The 18,128-nt window shown below is 41.0% G+C and overlaps 1 protein-coding gene across 1 annotated transcript in view; it reads right to left on the reverse strand.

Moving 5' to 3' along the window:
- Gabrr2 (gamma-aminobutyric acid type A receptor subunit rho2) overlaps window positions 1-18,128 on the reverse strand; it is a 51,816-nt gene that overhangs the window by 10,378 nt on the left and 23,310 nt on the right. Inside the window, exons 3-8 of the mRNA XM_010633255.2 lie at window positions 13,931-13,998; window positions 11,020-11,243; window positions 10,158-10,240; window positions 9,833-9,973; window positions 6,361-6,513; window positions 4,901-5,097 (exon numbers count right to left, since the gene is read on the reverse strand). Coding sequence (XP_010631557.1) covers window positions 4,901-5,097; window positions 6,361-6,513; window positions 9,833-9,973; window positions 10,158-10,240; window positions 11,020-11,243; window positions 13,931-13,998 — 866 coding nt within the window. The remainder of the gene's footprint in view (window positions 1-4,900; window positions 5,098-6,360; window positions 6,514-9,832; window positions 9,974-10,157; window positions 10,241-11,019; window positions 11,244-13,930; window positions 13,999-18,128) is intronic.

Consider the following 18,128-nt stretch of genomic DNA (forward strand, 5'->3'; position numbering starts at 1 on the left):
CATATGTTCAAAAGCTTGGTTCAGTTCTAGTATTTTTTTTTTTTGAGACAGGGTCTCGTTTTATAGTTGAGACTGACCTGGAACTCACTTTAGCCCAGGCTGGCCTCGAACTCAGAGCAATCCTCCTGCCTCAGCCTCCCAAGTGCTGGGATTATAGGTGTGTGCCATCATGCCTGGCCTAGCTCTAGTATTTTGTTGTTGATTTTTTGTCTAGATGATCTGCCTATTTGTGATAGTGGGGTACAATTGTATTAGTGCTTATTTGGTTTTTCATGTACCTTAATATTTGTTTTATGTAGTTGGGGCATTAATATTTGGTGCATACATGTTTATGATTGTCATCTTCCTCTTGAATTGTTCCCTTTACAAGGATGTAGAGACCTTCTTTGTCTCTCTTAATTAGTTTTGGTTTGAAATTTACTTTGTCTGCAATAGGATAGCTATCCCTGCTTTTTTCTGGGCTTCTGTTGCATGGAGAACTATTTTCCATCCTTTCACTTTCAGTCTATTGGCTTCTTTTTGCACTAGGTGTGTTTCTTGTATACAACATATTGTTGGATTTAGTTTCTTAATCCATTCTGCCAGTCGATTTCTCTTGATTAGTGAATTGAGGCCATTGACATTGATGGTTATAACTGATGTGTATTGACTTATCATTTTCATGTTATTGTCCTTTTGTTGACTCTTTTTAATTTTTTGCCCTCTCCCTTTAATTTCTTGCCTTGCCTATTTGATTTGCTCTATTGGGCCTCATGGTATTGTGACCTTCATTGTCTTTTCTAGGATATTGTTTAGAATTCCTTGTAGTGGTGGTTTGGTACTCATGAAGTTTCTGAGTTGTTCTTTCTCATAGAAGTATCTTATTTTCCCATCCATTTTGAAAGACAGTTTTTCAGGATACCTCAGTCTAGGTTGTAGGTTGTTTCCTTTTAGGACCTGAAATACCTCACTCCAGGCTCTCCTTGACCTGAGGGTTTGTGTTAAAAAGTCTGCTGTGATTCTGATGGGCTTGGATCTCATCTTATTAAAAAGCTTCTGCACTGCAAGAGAAACCACCAACAGAGCTGAGACAACCTACAATGTGGGGAAAAATATTTTACCAGCTGCTCCTCAGATAAAGGACTATTATCTATACTATGTAAAGAACTCAAAAGAAATCAGGCCCCCAAATATAAAGACCCAATTCAAAAATGGACAACTGAAATGAACAGACATTTCTGAGACAAGTAAAAGCATCAAGTAAATATATGAAAAAATGTTCCACATTACTGGTCATTCGAGAGATGCAGATAAAAACAACACTGAGATTCCACCTCACCCCCAAAAGAATGGATGCTATCAAGAAATCAACCAATAACAAATGTTGGCTGGGATGGAAAAAAGCCCAATTGCCTAACATATGGAGACTAGGTGAAGAAGATGTGGTTTTTCTATAAAATGGAGTACTACTCAGCCATAAAGAATGAGAAACTAGAGTCATTTATAGGAAAATGAATGCATATTGAGATCATACTCTTAGTGAAATAAGTGGGACACACATGTAAATACTGAATTTCTGGTGTGAAAAACTAAAAGTGTAAATAAGATTCAAATTGTGTAACTGATAATGTGAAATAGGAAGAAAAGGACTAAAGGTGTATAGGAAGTGGGAAGGGTAGGGGAAAGAAAAGAAGGGAAAAGAGAAAATATGAGAAAAGGAAGAAAGGAAAACAAAGTCTATGTAAATAGGGAGGATGGAGCGGGTGAAGGTATGGGGAAAAATGAGAACCAAGATCTGTCATGTAAAGGTATAAGATCCCAATGATGAATGTAACTGTACTGTATATCTACAAAGTACCAATAAACTCAGTGAAAAAAAAATCACATATTCTGATCCCAGTGCAGGAGTCAGAAGATGATTAGGTAGAAAAATTTCCTTATTCTAAAGAGTTACATTTAAGTAATAAATAAATAAATAAAATTTTAATTAAAAAAGGAATTAAGGGTCACGGTGGCTTTTTTTTTTTTTTTTGAGACAAGGTCTTGCTATGTAACTCAGGCTGGCCTTCAACTTACTATGTAGCCCAGGTTGGCCTTGAATGCAATGATCCTCCTGCATCAGCATGCACCAACACACCTAGCTATAATTAGTTTTAGATGGTTGAATAGAACCAAAAAAAATGTTTATATAGGGAAAGAGATCACACAAAAATGGCAAAACATTAGCAACATTATATCTAGGTGTGGAGTATTTGGATTACAGTCCATTCTTTCAATTATTTCCTCAAGCATGGAAATGTTTTTAAGAAATTCTAAATTGGAGGGGAAAAATTATTTCCTTTGACTTCAGCCCACAATCTGAGTCAGCAGAGCATGGCTCTCAGTGAATACTTCACTGGTTGTGTCGGCTGAAACATGAGACCCACTGGGTACAGGCAACTGGCTATGGGCTTATTCTCTACATCTTGTTGATTTTAATTGCTTCTGACCAGGGCTGGGGATTTTATCATCCTGTCAAGTGAAATAATGCAGTTTCACAATGGGCCTCCTATTTCTGTGTAAAATATCCAGATAAATACTTTGAGGCTTTTGAATGCAGAAACAGATGGTTGTGTGCAAAATTAGAATTACTTGAAGCATTCTCATACTTGAAGAAATCATTTGTGGTTTAGGGGCTTTTTTAGAAAGCTCAGTTATTATTGTTTCATTATATCTATGCCTTGTCATACCAATAACTAAGTAATCCATCATACATTCCAGAATAATTAACATAGATGCATACCCAGAGGAAGAGGTTATCTATTCAACTCTCAAACTTTGATAAAATTGTGAGGTTTTGTCATTAAGATTTTGTATATCTTGATTCAATAAAGGCATAGGTCTTTACTTTCTTTCTTTGCTCTAAACTGAAATTCTTTTTGCTACACTGCAAACAGATCTGTTGCCTGAGATTTAGAGTTAGAATTGGGAAATGGAAAAATGATAATAAGTTCCTGTTTTCCATATCAACTTGTTCCTGAGAAGAAGTGGCTCTTGGCATGTTAGATGGGTCTGGATAATTGGCTCCTGTTACTGAGTAGCTAAGGAAAGGAGGCTTTTCTTTTTCTTCTTTTGTATTTATTTATTTTTGCAGTGCTGCAGACCAAGCCCCAGGATTTGCATGTACTAGGCAGTCACTGGGCTAACCCTCCAGCCTGGAATCTTTATTTTAACACTCATGGATGGGCCTTTATTTCAAGGCAGGTGCTCCTTGGCTCCCACTTAGGACCGTGGATTTCACTGGAGTCAGGTTAGTGATCAGCAGCATTGGTTCCTCTGTGGGGCAGCAGGAGAGAGATTTTGTGTCTCCCACTGCTGTCTACCCTGAAGCAGCTGCAATTCCTCCCCTCTAAATTGAACATGTGAGCCCAATGGAATATAAGGTTTCACTCCCACCACACCCACTCCCATTTCTGTCCTCACATAGGGCAAGATAAACTTAAGGACCCAATGGCTTTTCCTCCTATGATTTCCCTGTTCAGTGTCTTACAATCACTGTCAAAGACCAGGGCCCATGGTACAGCAGTAGGTTAATGAACTGCCTGAATGTAAGATCCATGCTGTTAATGGATCAAAAGCCCACGTTTGTCTGACGAAGGCTTTGCTGTTCTTTGAAAAGTCTCGTGGATTACAAATCAAAGGTATTTCAATATAACCCAAAGACATTTGATAACAATCAATGTGCAAATTATTGAAAACTCACTCAAGTAAAAAAGCGTTGAATAGTTTTTAAAAAATTGTTTTTTGGTACCAGAGATCAAACTTGGGACCTTGCACTTGTGAGGCAGGTGGCAGAACAACTGAGCTAAATCTCTGGCCCAAAAGTAAATTCTTTTTTTTCCCCAAAAAGAAATTCTTAAATGATGGTACATTTGGCAACCATGTAGACATATGTGACCAGCATAAAGTGGGCATTAAAGACTGATTTTAAAAGGAAATATGCCCACTTTTCCTAAAATGTAAAGTGCCCTTATGCTAAGGGGCCAGGAGTCACCTGGATGTACACAAATGTGGGATTTTAAGTTCCCTAATCACTATACCTTTCAGGTGATCTCCATTTGGATTAATGCAGTGATTAGCAATGATTTGATGACAAAGCAGCATTTTATTTCTTATTGCAATTAATAAGAATTGGAATATGAGTGAAATAGACCTTCTTTCTGTACCCAAGGCCCATGAACATTGCTTTATAAAATTTCCCATTTGCATTGTTTCGTTCTATAGTGTGATACAGCACAGTACAGTATATAGATAGTGTAGTAGCTCAAAAGAGTCTAAAAGGTAAAATATAATACTTAACCTTCATCTTTACTGTGGCTTAATTTTCACTAGACCAGAGCACTTATTAATAAAAGAGCTTTTTGTTCTAGAACTCTACCTTCCTCTGGTCACATGAGAGAGAAGCATACTTTATATGTGTTAAGAACCTTATGTTTTCATGGGCTGGGGATTTAGCTCAATGGTTTCGCCATCTGCTTCACAAGCACTAGGAGCAGAGCTCGATCCCTGGTACCAAAAAAAAAAAAAACCTTATGTTTTCAAAGCAGCCTTCACACGTTATCTCACGTGACTCTTACAATAACTCTGGGATGAAGGTGGGATGAGGATTCGGTGATACTCTTTTTATAGATGAGGAAACTGAGGCCCAGCTTAGGAGGCAAGTTGAGCCTACACCCAAATCTTCTCCAATTTCTAGTCTTTTTCCAAAGATTTTCTGCTTTCTCAGGCCCTTTGTAGTAGAAGCTAGAGCCTATTCTAAAACAAGATGATTCTGACTCTGCCACACACAAAATCCCCATAATGCCCCTGCTAGATGGACCATCTCATTTTCTTCCAACCAGCAGCGCTGGCTGATCTGGGGAAATAATGAAACCTCCCTCACCTTCTCCCGCAGCTTCCGCTCCTTCCGCTCCTGCACGGTAGTCAGGTAGTTGACAGCCGCGTACTCCAGCACCGAAAGGAACACGAACACGAAGCTGACCCAGAGGTAGATGTCCACGGCTTTGATGTAGGACACGCGGGGCATGGAGGCGTTCACACCCGTGATGATGGTGGACATGGTCAGCACCGTCGTGATGCCTGCAAAACCCAGTCTTGACTCAGCCACTGATACTGGCACAGAGCTACCCCCAAATCTCACAGAGCCAAAATTCACATTCTCTATTTCTGAACTGGAATAAGAAATTGCCCAGATGTGTTCCTACTTGGTAGAGATGTAGGGTTCTGCTCCTCAAGCAACCAGGGCTTTCCTACACCACATTAGCTGGCTGTTTGTTCTCAAGCAGTTTGGGATACTGAGTAGATTCTGTGCTATGGCTGAAAAAGTTAGGAGTGCTTCAAAAAGGAGCCGCTCTGATATGGAAATAAAAAGTGACTTGAAAAAAAAATAAAAATAAAAACAGTGACGTGAGGGCCAGGGATTTCACTCAGTGGTTCCGCCACCTGCCTCGCAAGTGGAAGGACCCAAGTTTGATCCCAAGTACCCCCCAGAAAGTGACTTGAAGCTGAGCATGGTGGCACATACCTGCAATCCCAGCATTCTAGGAGGCTGAGGCAGGTGGATCACAGGCTCAAGCCCAGCCTGCACAATTTAACAAAATCCTGTCTTTTCAATTTAAAAAGGGCTAGGGATATAGTTCAGTATGAAGGGCTTGGGGGTCAATGCACAGTGCAACAAAACAAAGCAAAAGACCCTTCTAAAAGAATTTTTCCAAACCTCAAGGAATGAGCATATTCCCTCTCTCTAAGCTACATTTATTAAGTCCTTGAAGTTGCAGATTCCTGGAAGCCTCCTATACTCTTCTGCTGTGTCTTGCTCTTGAAATCCTCCATTTCTCAGAGCTCAATTTGACTTTGTCCAAACTGCATTCATAAATTATAAGTTGGAATTCAGGGTCTGGGAAGGGCTAAAACTACAGTTCCAGCAAACATAGCCCTTCCTTTCCCCTGAAACTGTATAGTGGGGGTCCTGCCTCCAGACTTTTAGCCTGTCGAAACAAGGCCAACAAGGAAAGTTTTTAGATTTACAGAATAAATTTTTGTCATATATAAAATCATCTTTCCTGAGCTCTAACATTGTCAGGTGCAGACATCTGTACCCCAAATAGGCTGTCTTTACGAATTCAGTTCAGGCTGGTGTAGTTTTAGCTCCCCATTGTTTTCATAATGTAGAGGAAACTGTGACTTCACTTTAATGGTTCAGGCAAGAGGCAGGCAAAAAAAGTTGCTCCTTCTGACCACCTCCCCATCCATTAAGACTGCTGAAGAATCATGTTAGTTTTCCTTTCCTTAGTAATCATTTGAAAAAATAGCCGCTCTACCACACTTTATCAAATATTTCACCCAGTGAGACTCTGGCAGGCACGGCTTTGTGGTCAATCCAGAAGGACACCCAGGACAGCATGACCATCAAGGTAGCAGGGAAATAGGTTTGCAGCAAGAAGAACAAGATGTGGCGATGTAATGTGAAGTTGATGTACAGACGGTTGTACCAGCCTGGGGGACACAAGGAGAAGCCAGTGAGGTTCCATCAGGGGTAAAAACAAACTCCTTCCCTAGAAGCCATTCTCCTGGACATTGTTCTCATTAGCAATAAAAAGTTAAAACTGAGTGATTGGTTGGCTTAACACAATACCTTTCTTTTTCAAAATCTAAGGTCTCTCTTCAATGAATAAATATTTTGTCAATAGCTAGTACATTTCCTGTCTTAGGTTGTGTTATCTACTATCTATTCACAGTAGTTTGGGGAATGGTAGAATAAAATAGAGGTACAGATATAGCTGTTGGCTTAATATTTGTTATTTGCAAAACACAACCATATTTCCTGAGTGACTAGCTGCTCAGGAGCATAGTTGGAGTTGATTGTGTTATTATTGTTGAAGCTGAAATCACTGAAGTAGGAATCAGGAGATCTGGGATTTCCTCTCTGTCCTCTTAATTGTGAGATGGTCATTCCCCCAATCTCTGTATTCCTCTCAAGTAACGGACCATTCACATGATCTTAAAGTCTGGCATTAGTTCTTCTCCTAACACTCTACCTTTCTTATATAAATCTTTTACCTTTTGGTCATTGCTCAAAAAAAAAAAAAAGACAATATAGGTCCATTCTCATTAGGGCAATCTGAGAATCACTGATTGAAGTTGTAAAAAGGGCTTCAAATTGTAAAGTTTCAAGAGATTCAGAAGACCATTACACAACCACTGGGACCTAAAATGATCCAAGGACAGTGTGAATGAATACAAAGTTAACTAAAGCTGTGTACAACTCTTTCCCCATCTCATCAGAGCACACCTGAAGGACATACAACAGCAATGTAACACAGTGCCTTCAGGGGTACAGAAGCAGATATGGTTTGCTCATGTGTATTTATTACATTTACTACTAAAGTTATCTCATATTCATGTCAAATGATACCAGTTTTCCATTGATTACAGTGATTTCCATTAATTATGGTTCTTTTACAAAGTAAACTACAAAGGAAAATTGACTGAAAGAAAAATTAAGATGATGAATTATATGATTGATAATGTGAAATAGGAATAAAGGGGCTAAAGGAGTAGGGGAAGTGGGAAGGGCAGGGGAAATGAAACAAGGGAAAAGAAAAAATATGAGAAAAGGAAAAAGTGGACATAGAGACTTTGTAAATAGGGAAGGGTGGAGGAGGTGAAGGGAAGGCAGGAGTATGGGGAAAAATAAGAACAAGGTACATCATGTAAAGGTACAAGATCCCAATGATGAATGTAACTGTACTGTATACCTAAAAAATACCAATAAACAATGAAAAAAATTATGTTGATGAACATATGTATGGCATATTAAGTAAGACAAACATGGTAGGGGTGTTGAAAAAGGGAGCTTCCCGCTAAGTCTGTCTTACTTGGGATCAGTGAAATGAGACTCTCAGAGGCTTTTCCTTGACCTCTGCTTGAATCTCATTTGATCTTGGGTCACACTGGGTATCTAATCTACAGCCTAGGGCTCTTCTCACACAATGTCTCTTTACTTGGGCAGGTGCTCACATGCCAGCCCCTCACTCCTTTCAGGTCTGACTCCCCCTGCTTGTTGTGGGTGCAGAAATCTGCTTATTGAACACATTCCTCTGAAGGTGTGGATACATGTGAGTGGCAGGTTACACTCAGAGAAAAGTGGCTGAGGAGACAAGGGCTGTCCCGCTGGAGTGGAAGGTTGATACTGAGTCAGGAGAGGGGAGGGCAAGGCTGAGATAGAGGGAGGGACTAGGAAAGTGGTAGACTGTTGATTTGAACTAAGTAAGAAGAAGAAAAGGAAATTGTATCTTAGTGAAAGAGATCAGTGAAGATGAACACTGTGAACGTAAACTGTAGTGCAGTGGAAGGAATTATCCTAATAGCCACAAGACCTTGGCTAGGCTTATTCTTTTGCCCTTGTTCGATCCTATGGATAGAGGGCTGTGGGTAGACAGTAAATGGCCATGCTGGCCCTGCAGGAGTAGGCAGGATCATGGTGCTTCCCACAGAAGGACTCAGGTCACTCAGTGCTGGGACAAAGAGTGATGAGGTGCAGGGTAAGGGATTTAGCTCAGTGGTTCTGCCGCCTGCCCTAAGGGTCCCGGAGTTCAATTCCAGTACCAAAAAAACCAAACAAACAAGAGAGTAATGAGGTGAGAAGCCCCCTAGGGCAGTGGTGGCCACAGAGGGCTGTTTATTATCTTGAAAGCTCTAAAAGGTTTGCCATCATTTCACAAGGGTTCTGTAGTCATTGAGGAGCTACTGGGATTTAACTGTGTCTCCTAAAAAGATACTTATAAGTCCTAACCCAAAGCCTCATTTGAAAATTGGGTCTTTACAGACCTGAATAAGGTAAAATGAGGTCATTTACAATTAGGATGGGCCCTAATCCAATGACTGGTGACTTTACAGAAGACAGACCTTTGGGCCTGGACACACAGGAAGAATAGCTTGTGGGGGTCACACAGTCTCCAGGCTGTGGTGTGTGGGGTGTGGGAGGCCATGCAGTGATAGAGGCAAAGATTGGAGCAATGCGGCTACAAGCCAAGGAATGCTAAGAATTGCTGGCAACCCTCGGAAACTGGGAACAGGCAGGAAGGATTCCTCCCAAGAGAATCCTTCAAAGGGAGCATAGCATGGCCCTCAGATCTCTGGCCTCAAAAATAATAAGAGGCAAATTTCTACTGTTTTAATCATCTGGTTTGTGGTACTGTGCTACAACAATCATAAATGAATCCTAGAGTTAAAGGTGAGATTAGAGAAGAGCTGACCAATGGATCCTCTCAAAACTTCAAATGTAGCCCAAGGCCAAAGAAGAGATTAAACTAGGCATGAAAAAATGTACCTATCAGGGAAGTTAGTGGTAGAGCATGTGGTTAGCATACTCAGGGCCCTGGGTTAAATTTCCAGAAACAATCAAAATCAAAATAACCTATAGTCTCAATATACCTAATAAATATATTCCCTGGGAAACCATCCATTCATCCATCTGCCCATCCATATTAGTAAGCAGAAAAAATCAGGTTATAGAACAGCATCTAAAACATGACTCCCTCCTTGGAAAACTATACAGTTAAATAAAGCTAGATACCCTGAAGAGTGTTTCTGCTGGTAATGGGATCTCAGAGGAGAGCAATGGTTTTGTTTTTGTTTTTGTTTTTATTGGCCTCTGCTCCTTGCTTTTAAACACTCTTTATATTTTGGAACTATGCAGTATTTTAACATTCAGACTTTATTTTCACTGGGAATAGAAGAGCTTACAGCTGAAGAAGAACTGTAGTGGATTTCCCCCTCCACATTTAATCAAACTGTGGCAAAAGTTAGCTACCGGTACTGCTGTAGAAGGCCAGTCTGGAAGTTGTATGAATTTTCTGAATCAAAAACTGAGACAAAGAGATCTTTTCATCTGTTTTCAGGGATTCATCCCCATTCTTCCAGTATAGCATCAGATCTTCATCTGTATATGCATCTTTGAGGAGAGGAAAATAAGTTACTTTAACTCCTTTGCTTCTGATGCAGTGTGAAGCATCAGAGAAATCCTATGCCTGCTGAGGGGGAAAGAGGATCTAGTGCTGGGAGGCAGTACTCAGTCTCAAGGTTATTCAACTAACAGAAAGACAAGAGGCAAGGGAATTAAAAACACTGATACTTACAGCTCTCCAGCTCCAATGAGCAGGTCTGGGAGTCCAGGGGAAAGTGGCTGAAGTCCATATTGCACATGGCAGTGACAGTAATCCTACACAACCCAAATGCAAATGTTGGCTTGTGCAGCGAGTTACCAGCTCATGCACCTGCCAGAGTTAGGAAGACACAGAATACAGCCAAGAGAAGCTTTTCATGTCTACTTCTGAAGTTTGGAAGCATAGGTTCATAACCTTCACTTCTAGTTGTGTCTTCTATGGCAGAGGTTACTGTTGCCCTGCTGGATCCCCTTTAATGGGCTGCTGCTCCACTCTCTGGCTACTGGGGAGTCTCAGCTATTAATGACCTACCCAAGAACCCTTCTCTGGTAACAACCCTCAGCCAGAAGGGCTGCCTCCCCTCTGAGATGCCTAGGAGCTTTGTGCCCTATGCCCTAATCTCCACCCAAGGCCACAAAGTGATTGGTATTAGCATTTAATTCTGGTGAACTATCCAAGCAGGCCAGGAAGCTGTGGAATAAATGTGATGGTTTAAATCACTCTAGTTAGCCCATAAGCCAATCTAGAACAGCACTCAAAACATATAACTATTATTTTTTTCATCTTTATTACCAATCAACTAGAATTATAGACTATCATAGAAGATATTTGTGTCCAGCAACTCATTCTGGCCAAAGTAGTCTTCTAATCTAAGCTTATAAGCTGCAGTGATGAGGAAGTCACCACCTACCGGGGTGGCCATTTCATCTTTAGACAAATCTGACTGCCATCTGAAAGGTCATACCATCCCACAGACCCAACCACAGTGATAAACTCTTCAGGGACAAAGGGACTGACCACAATATTGGCATGGTATGGCTTCATGAACAGTTACCTCATGCTGTACAGCACATGGCCATCTGGGAACACCCTCAGCATGATGTTGTCAGTGGTGGTGTCATGGATGAATGACCTTTTGGAGTGAACAAAGAAGACATCGGGGACCCAGATCTTCTTCACCAGCCGGCCATCGAAGGTCATACTCTTGTTGCTGGTGCTGGAGAAGGCCAGCCTCTCATCCTTCCAGTAGTGTCTCAGATATAGAGTCATGGTGAAGTCCTGAGGAACCAAGGGCAAGACCAGACAGAGGCAGAGGAATCCCAAGTTCAAGGCCAGCCTGGGTAACTTAGCAAGACTGTGTCTCAAAATAGAATAATTTTAAAACAAATTTTAAAAGGGTTCTGAGGATGTAGCTCAATGGTAGAATTTGCCTAGCAGGCACAAGACTCTGGGTTCAACCCTCAGTACCATAACAAACAAAACGTTGTGTGTTATGTGTTGGTGGCCAGCAGGGTGAGATTTCCCCAAAGCCTTGTTCTCTGTGATTAGACTCTGTGCACACGACTCCTTAGCTGCTGAGTTAACCATTCATTTCAGCTTAGTGCTCAGTTCTAAAATCTGGCATTTAAATATCCCTATAAGGAAAATTTCTGCATTAGACTTGTAAGATCCTTAAAGGCAGAATTGTGTCCTGCTCACCACTGAATCCCCATTCACCATTAAATTTTATACCTAGCAAGGGACATACTAGGTGCTCCATATGTATGTATTAGATGGAAAAGTGGGGAGACAGATGGATGATCAACTACATACCTACTATAACTTCAGCCTGGAAGCTTATTCTGTTTAAACCTATCCCTTGCCTGGGTAATTGATGCCCTCAATCAAGAGTTTTTGCCTTTATGCCATAGCCAGGGCTAAGACACAAGATACAAGTAGCAAACTTCCCAGAAGACCCATACTAGGAGCAGATGGAGGAAGGATGGAAAAAGCACATGCCTGGTAGTGCTAATTCAAAAGAAAGCCCAGAGGGAAGAAAGAACCTGAGATATTCCTTATATGAAAATCTGTCCTGGCACTGATTCTGGCCCCCAAGGCACCAGCACTGGCCCTAAACTTTCCTTCCACTCACAAGGAGAACATCTAGCACATGAGTGGGAAGAGAGCAGCCAACATCTCTTGCGGATCACACAGCTTCAGGGCATGGCCTGCCCTTGGGGACACTGCCGCCAGGGAAGTGCCACATTGCAGAGTGCAGATTTACAAAGCAGCTGTGCAAGGTGAGTCTCAGTGGTGCCTACCTTCCACCTCTGTGACAGTCTTGTGTGTTTGGAAGATGACTGGGTCATGAGAACACCAAACTCATCAGTGGATTCATCCACTGATGAGTTCATAACCGAAAGTGCTGTTAGGAGATGGGGCCTATTTGGAGGTGGTCACTGGGGGTGTGACATGAAAGGGTATATTCTTGTCTCTGGCTCCTTCCCTCTTTCTCTGATTTCTGGCTGCCATGAGTTGAGCACCTTTTCCTCTGCCAAGCCCCACTGCCATGCTGTTTTTGCCTTGGATCCAGCCAACCATGGGCTGAAACAGTGAGCCAAAATAAACCTGTCCTTCTTTAAGCTGTGGTGTCAGATATTTTGTTTCAGTGATGGGAAAGGAACTAAGACAACCATTTTTGTACTGAAGTCTACTTGCCTTCCCATGGGTTGTTGGTTGTTCTAAGAGAGGCAAGACAATCTGGCCACCTCTCCCTGGTATCTTGAGCCATGCTTGGAGAAAGGTCTTCACACCTCCAGAGGACAGCTGTGCTAACTCAGGCTTAGGGCAGTCAGGCTGTTGGATATTCTAAGGAGCTGGTAGTATACACTCTAGCATATTGGAGAGTGTCACACTGATACCTTTCACACTCAAACCCTATCCTCACCAGGTGTTGGAGCTCTGAGGGGTGCATGACATCAGTACCATATCAGCTGTGCTGTGCTGGGTCAATTAAGAACCAAGGAAGTTCCCTCCCTTCAAGGGCACATGACAGCGTATACATGGGAGAGGAGCATTCCCCACTTGTCTTCATTCCATACATGTTTTGAAGGCCCCCAGTGGTCCCATACTAGGCTAGGCTTGGAGATATTGGGGAGAAAATAACTTCCTGTATTGATGGAACTTTTGGTTAAGTGTGGAAAATGGCCAATATACAAGAAACCCCCAAATAAACATATAGTATTGCACAATTATAAATGATGATGATGATGATGATGATGATGATGATGATGATGATGATGATGATGTGAACTATGAAGGAAAAACAGAAACCATCTAGACCAGGTGGTCAAGGAGACCTTTTGAAGAAGACATCTCCATTGATACCTAAAGGATAAGCAGGAGACATCCTGGGGAGGACCAGAGGGAGAGCATTGTGAGGTCCCTGAGGCACAAGAAAGTGAAAATTTGAAACCTGAAACATGGTACAGAAGAGGGAAGAAATGAAGTGGGAGAAGGCTGCTCCCCTCCAAGGTGAGCCCCTGAAGGACAGCCAGGAGGTGTATTCATGTGGCAGTGGGGCAGAGATAGAGTAGAGTGGGGGAGATGCCATGGAGATGAAGATCAAAGAACTGCAGGATTTCCACCTAAATATCTGCCTCCAATGCTCTTCCAAGTGTGTTTCATGGGCCCCCTTGCTCACTCAGGGTGTGTGTTCCAAAAGCACAGTCTGAGTCTCGTTTCCAGAGATTTTGAAAATGAGGAGTACAGGATGGGACCTGGGGAACCTGCATTTTAACCAGCTCTGCAAAGTTATTTTTATCCATGAAGCTTGAGAACTCTGCTCTAGATTTTACTGTACCTAAGTCAACCTCCAAACTCCTATTTATCACCTTCAGCTCCCACCTACAGCTGCACCACCAAGGCCCTCACAACACCTCAGCCACATGATCTTCCCTGGGACTGCCAGCCAAGGGCATGCATACCATGTCCACCTCGGAGATGCTGTCCAGACTCTCCACCTGTGCGTCCACACCCACGGGGATGGCAGGGCCTGCAGAAGAGCAGAGACAGCTGGTTAAAGTGAATTCCTCTCTGCCTTGAGCTATGAGATTGCCCCACCCCTTGACTGCTGCAGAGGTAACAAAGTGGTTCACAGTTTTGCTCTCCTCTGGGCTATTCACTTTCTTGTTGCTGAGACCCAATACCCAACCTCCCACAACTTAAAGGAGGAGAGGTTTATCTTGGCTCACTTTTTAAAAGAGGTTTCAGTCCATAGTCAGCTAGCTCCAAGGTAGAAATGGCATGGAGGAACAGCATGCCCTTCAGGAAAGCTGTTCATATCAATGAGAGCAGGAAGGAGAGATGAAGGGAGGACCTGAGGGGAACAGTAGCACTCCCATGTCCATCACCTTCCAGAAACCTTGCCTCTGAGCACAATAGGCTTTGCAGGGACATTTCAGACACAAACCACAGCTCCTTCCAACACCCAAAAGCACAGAATGCGGTGTGCCTGGGTTTTGCACTCATTCAATCATTGGCATTCATTCTACAGAGAATACAACATGGAGCAGGCATCCTGTCCTCTAGAAGCCTTCTGTCTAGTGGGAAACAAGATCTCTGCAAAGTTGGATCATAGTGAGAGACAATACTGTGCAAGAGTTTGAAATCTTTTAGGACATGAAGCATAGAAACTAGCATTCGGTTTCATCTGGCCCCTAGTAGGATTTCTAAAACTGGAAACAAACAAAAAAAGATTTCTAAAACTGGATTCCTCTGTGGGTTCCTGACCTTTTCCTTGAGCTGGATGATGGCTACTTTGGCAAGTTCACTTTGTGACAGTTCAGCTTAGTGGTGGAGCACTTGCTGGCATGTGGGAAGCCCTAGGACACACTGCAAGCGGGGGTTATGGGAGTGTTGCATTTATTGTAGGGGTTGAGAAACCTAAAACAATTTTGGATTGCATTATCCAGGAGAACAGTAAAAGTAGCTGATTAACATACAAGTATGACAAGCCAACAATTCATGTCATTTTCACTTCTGGCAGGACACCAAGAAATAGACAGAATGCACTTCACCAAGAAATGGTAAGGGTATGGACTTTCCAAATTGAAATACAAATAATTGAAAAAAGAAAGCAGAGAGAAGAATAAAAACAAAGAGTGGATTGGACAATAAAAAGGATATAGTGGAATAGTAATTACCATAGAGCACTTCAACAGATTTTAAAGGACTAGAATTATATAAGATATGACTAATGATCACTAGAAATTAGTAACAAAAACATTACTAAAACCAAGCATGGTAGCACGTACCTGTAGTCCCAGTTTTTAGGGAGGTTGAGGCATGAAGATTTCTCGAAAGACCAGCAGTTCAAGATTAGCCTGAGCAAACTAGTGAGATAGTGAGATTCTGTCTCAAATGCAATAAAAATATATATGTAGAAAATCTCTATATATTTGGAAATTAAGGAATATACTCAAAACCCCATTTCAAAGTGTGAGCTCAGTGATTTTAAAAATACATATCAAATTTCATGGAACATAGACTGTTTTTCTTATAGAGAAATTTATAACTAACTGAAAAACCATCAGAAAAGCAGAAATGATTAAACTTAATATACTAATCATCCACCTTATAAGTTAGGAAAATACCACAAATTAAATATATGAAGGAAATTATAAAGTATTAATATAGAATAGAAAAAGTATTCATATAGAAGCAAATATACAACTAGGAAGATTAATAAATTCAAATATTTGTTCTTTGTAAAGATGAATAAAACTGATAAAACTTTGGCAAGATTAATTTTGAAAAACAGAAAGAAGTAAAAATAACCAATATCAGCAATGAAAACGATATCACTATATATTTTACATATAAAAAAAATAGAAGTTCTTCTGAACAAATTTTTTATAATAAACTGTAAAATGTAGGTGGTATGGATGTTATCAGAAATATATAAAATATCAATGAACATTGATAAAAGGCCAAATATGAAAACCCAAAAAGTGTTATAACTATTTTTTAAAATTTGAGTCTGTAATTAAAATTTTTCTGCAAAGAAAATAACTGCTCCAGATGGCTTCACTAGCAGTCTACTCAAGGCTTGGGAAGTATTGACAACAATCTCATATATACTCTTCTGGAGAATATTAAAAGAATATTAAACCAAAAGAGATATCAAATGATATCAATTTATTTTATGTATCAGGAAAGGACTACATGAAAAAGCAAAAGTACAAGTCAACCTTATTCTGGGACAGAGAATCAAAAATCCTATATAAAATATCCACAAATAAGCCAGGTAATCACACCCCTGTAATCCCAGCACTCTTGGAGGCTGAGGCAAGTGATCACAAATTTGAGCCCATCTGGGAGACCTAGTGAGACCTTGTCTCAAAAAATTTTTAAATAAAATAAAATTATGAGGTTAAAGGTTACACACCTTGGTGCTAAAAGCATAAATAAAAGGGAGAAAGTGATTACCATGAGATAACTAACTTTAATGGCATGTTGATAGGGTATAGGTTTTTTCCAGATCTGAGTGTTGGTTACCTGGATGTTTATCCTTATTTTAAGCCTTTCTATCATACGTTTTTAGTGCCCGTTGCTCAGTGTATATTATAGCTCAGTGTTAATAAATAGTTAAAAACATAATATCTATTAATATATTGGGAAATCAGTGGCTTAAAAGTTTTTCAGAGAAGGTGAGGCTGATGAGTTTGACAAACTCTTAAATCTAGTAAACTGACCAGGTCTGTTTAAACACCGCCTGACCCCCTAGGTGAGGTTTCACTGCCCCTCTGTGTCCTGTTCATCTCATACCATAGATTAGTGAGATTTACCTTACTGTAACAGATACCTAATTTAATTCATCTTATAAAGAGAACCGCTTGTTTTTGCTCACAGTTTTGGAGGATCCCGTCCATGATGCAGCAGATACATTGTTTTCAATCTGTGGCAAGGAGACTAGGTGTCATCATGAGCTTGGTAGGTAGAGCAAAACTACTGCTCTTATAGACAACGAGAGGAAAGAAGAGGCCTGTTGGAGGGCAGAAAGGCTGGCCTGAGAGGGTTTAGGCAGCACTGGAGGAAGGAATGTCTGCCCACCTCTTATGTTTCCAAGGAGATCAGAAACACCCAGCTGCTGCCATTGGGACATGCAGCTTCACTTATCTCCAGCAAAGCAGGCAGAAGCAGAGGGTTTCAAACTGTGCCACAGAATGAGGGAGGCCCAGCAGCAGAAAAATCTGTGGGCCACACTCAAAGAAAGGTGACTAATCATTAGCAATGCACACTCACAGTTACATGGAGATTTTAGAAAGACTATTTGTATAGTTCTATATTACCAGCCAAAGAAAATGTGTGATATTAAAATGAACAAAGAAATCAAGGGTTTGCCAGAGGGTAATATATGCTGTGGTCGGTGAGCCCTTCAGGTTTTTGTACAAGGCTTATTTTTATGATGAGATTTTCTCAAACTTATGAAATTAATTGAAAGGAAAAAAAGCTGCAAAACAATTTCTTTTTATTACTTTTAATTTGATATTTTATTTGCTATATATCTAAAGAAATAAACTAGCAACACAGGTCTTATGATTTATATCTAGATGCCCCACCAAAACCTCATGCAATTATAGGCACAGCTATAGGGAGATGATTGGATCATAGGGGCTACGTTCCTCGGTGGATTAGTCCACCAAGGAATTTATAGCTAAATGTGCTTTTAGGAGGTGGGACCTTTTCAGAAGAGGTGGGTCACTAGAGGCATGGCTTAGAAGGGTATATTTCCCTTCCTGGCTCCTCCCTTCGCTCTCTGGCTGCCCTGAGGTGAGCGGATTTTCCCTTGCCATACCTGTCTGCCATGCTGTTTCTTCTTTGGAGCCGTCAGACCATGAACCAAATTGAGAGCCAAGATAAATCTCTCCTCTAAATTGTGGATGTTGGGCATTGTGTCTCAGTGCTGCAGAGAATAACTAAGACAAAAGTTACTGTATTTTGAATAAAACCTTAGTGTGTACTTCCTTGGATCCATATACCCTTCACTGACTGACTGGTTCATTCATTAATAGTATACTGACTAGGTCCACTAGACCAAATCCTGAGCAGTGTGTTCTAGAATGTGGAAGTGAATGAGCCCCAGGTCCTTTCTCCCTGTAGGGAGACAACTAGCTCTATTTC

This window comes from Fukomys damarensis, unplaced genomic scaffold (genome assembly GCF_012274545.1).
Source record: "Fukomys damarensis isolate Sample0158 unplaced genomic scaffold, DMR_v1.0_HiC HiC_scaffold_14, whole genome shotgun sequence".
NCBI lineage: Eukaryota > Metazoa > Chordata > Mammalia > Rodentia > Bathyergidae > Fukomys > Fukomys damarensis.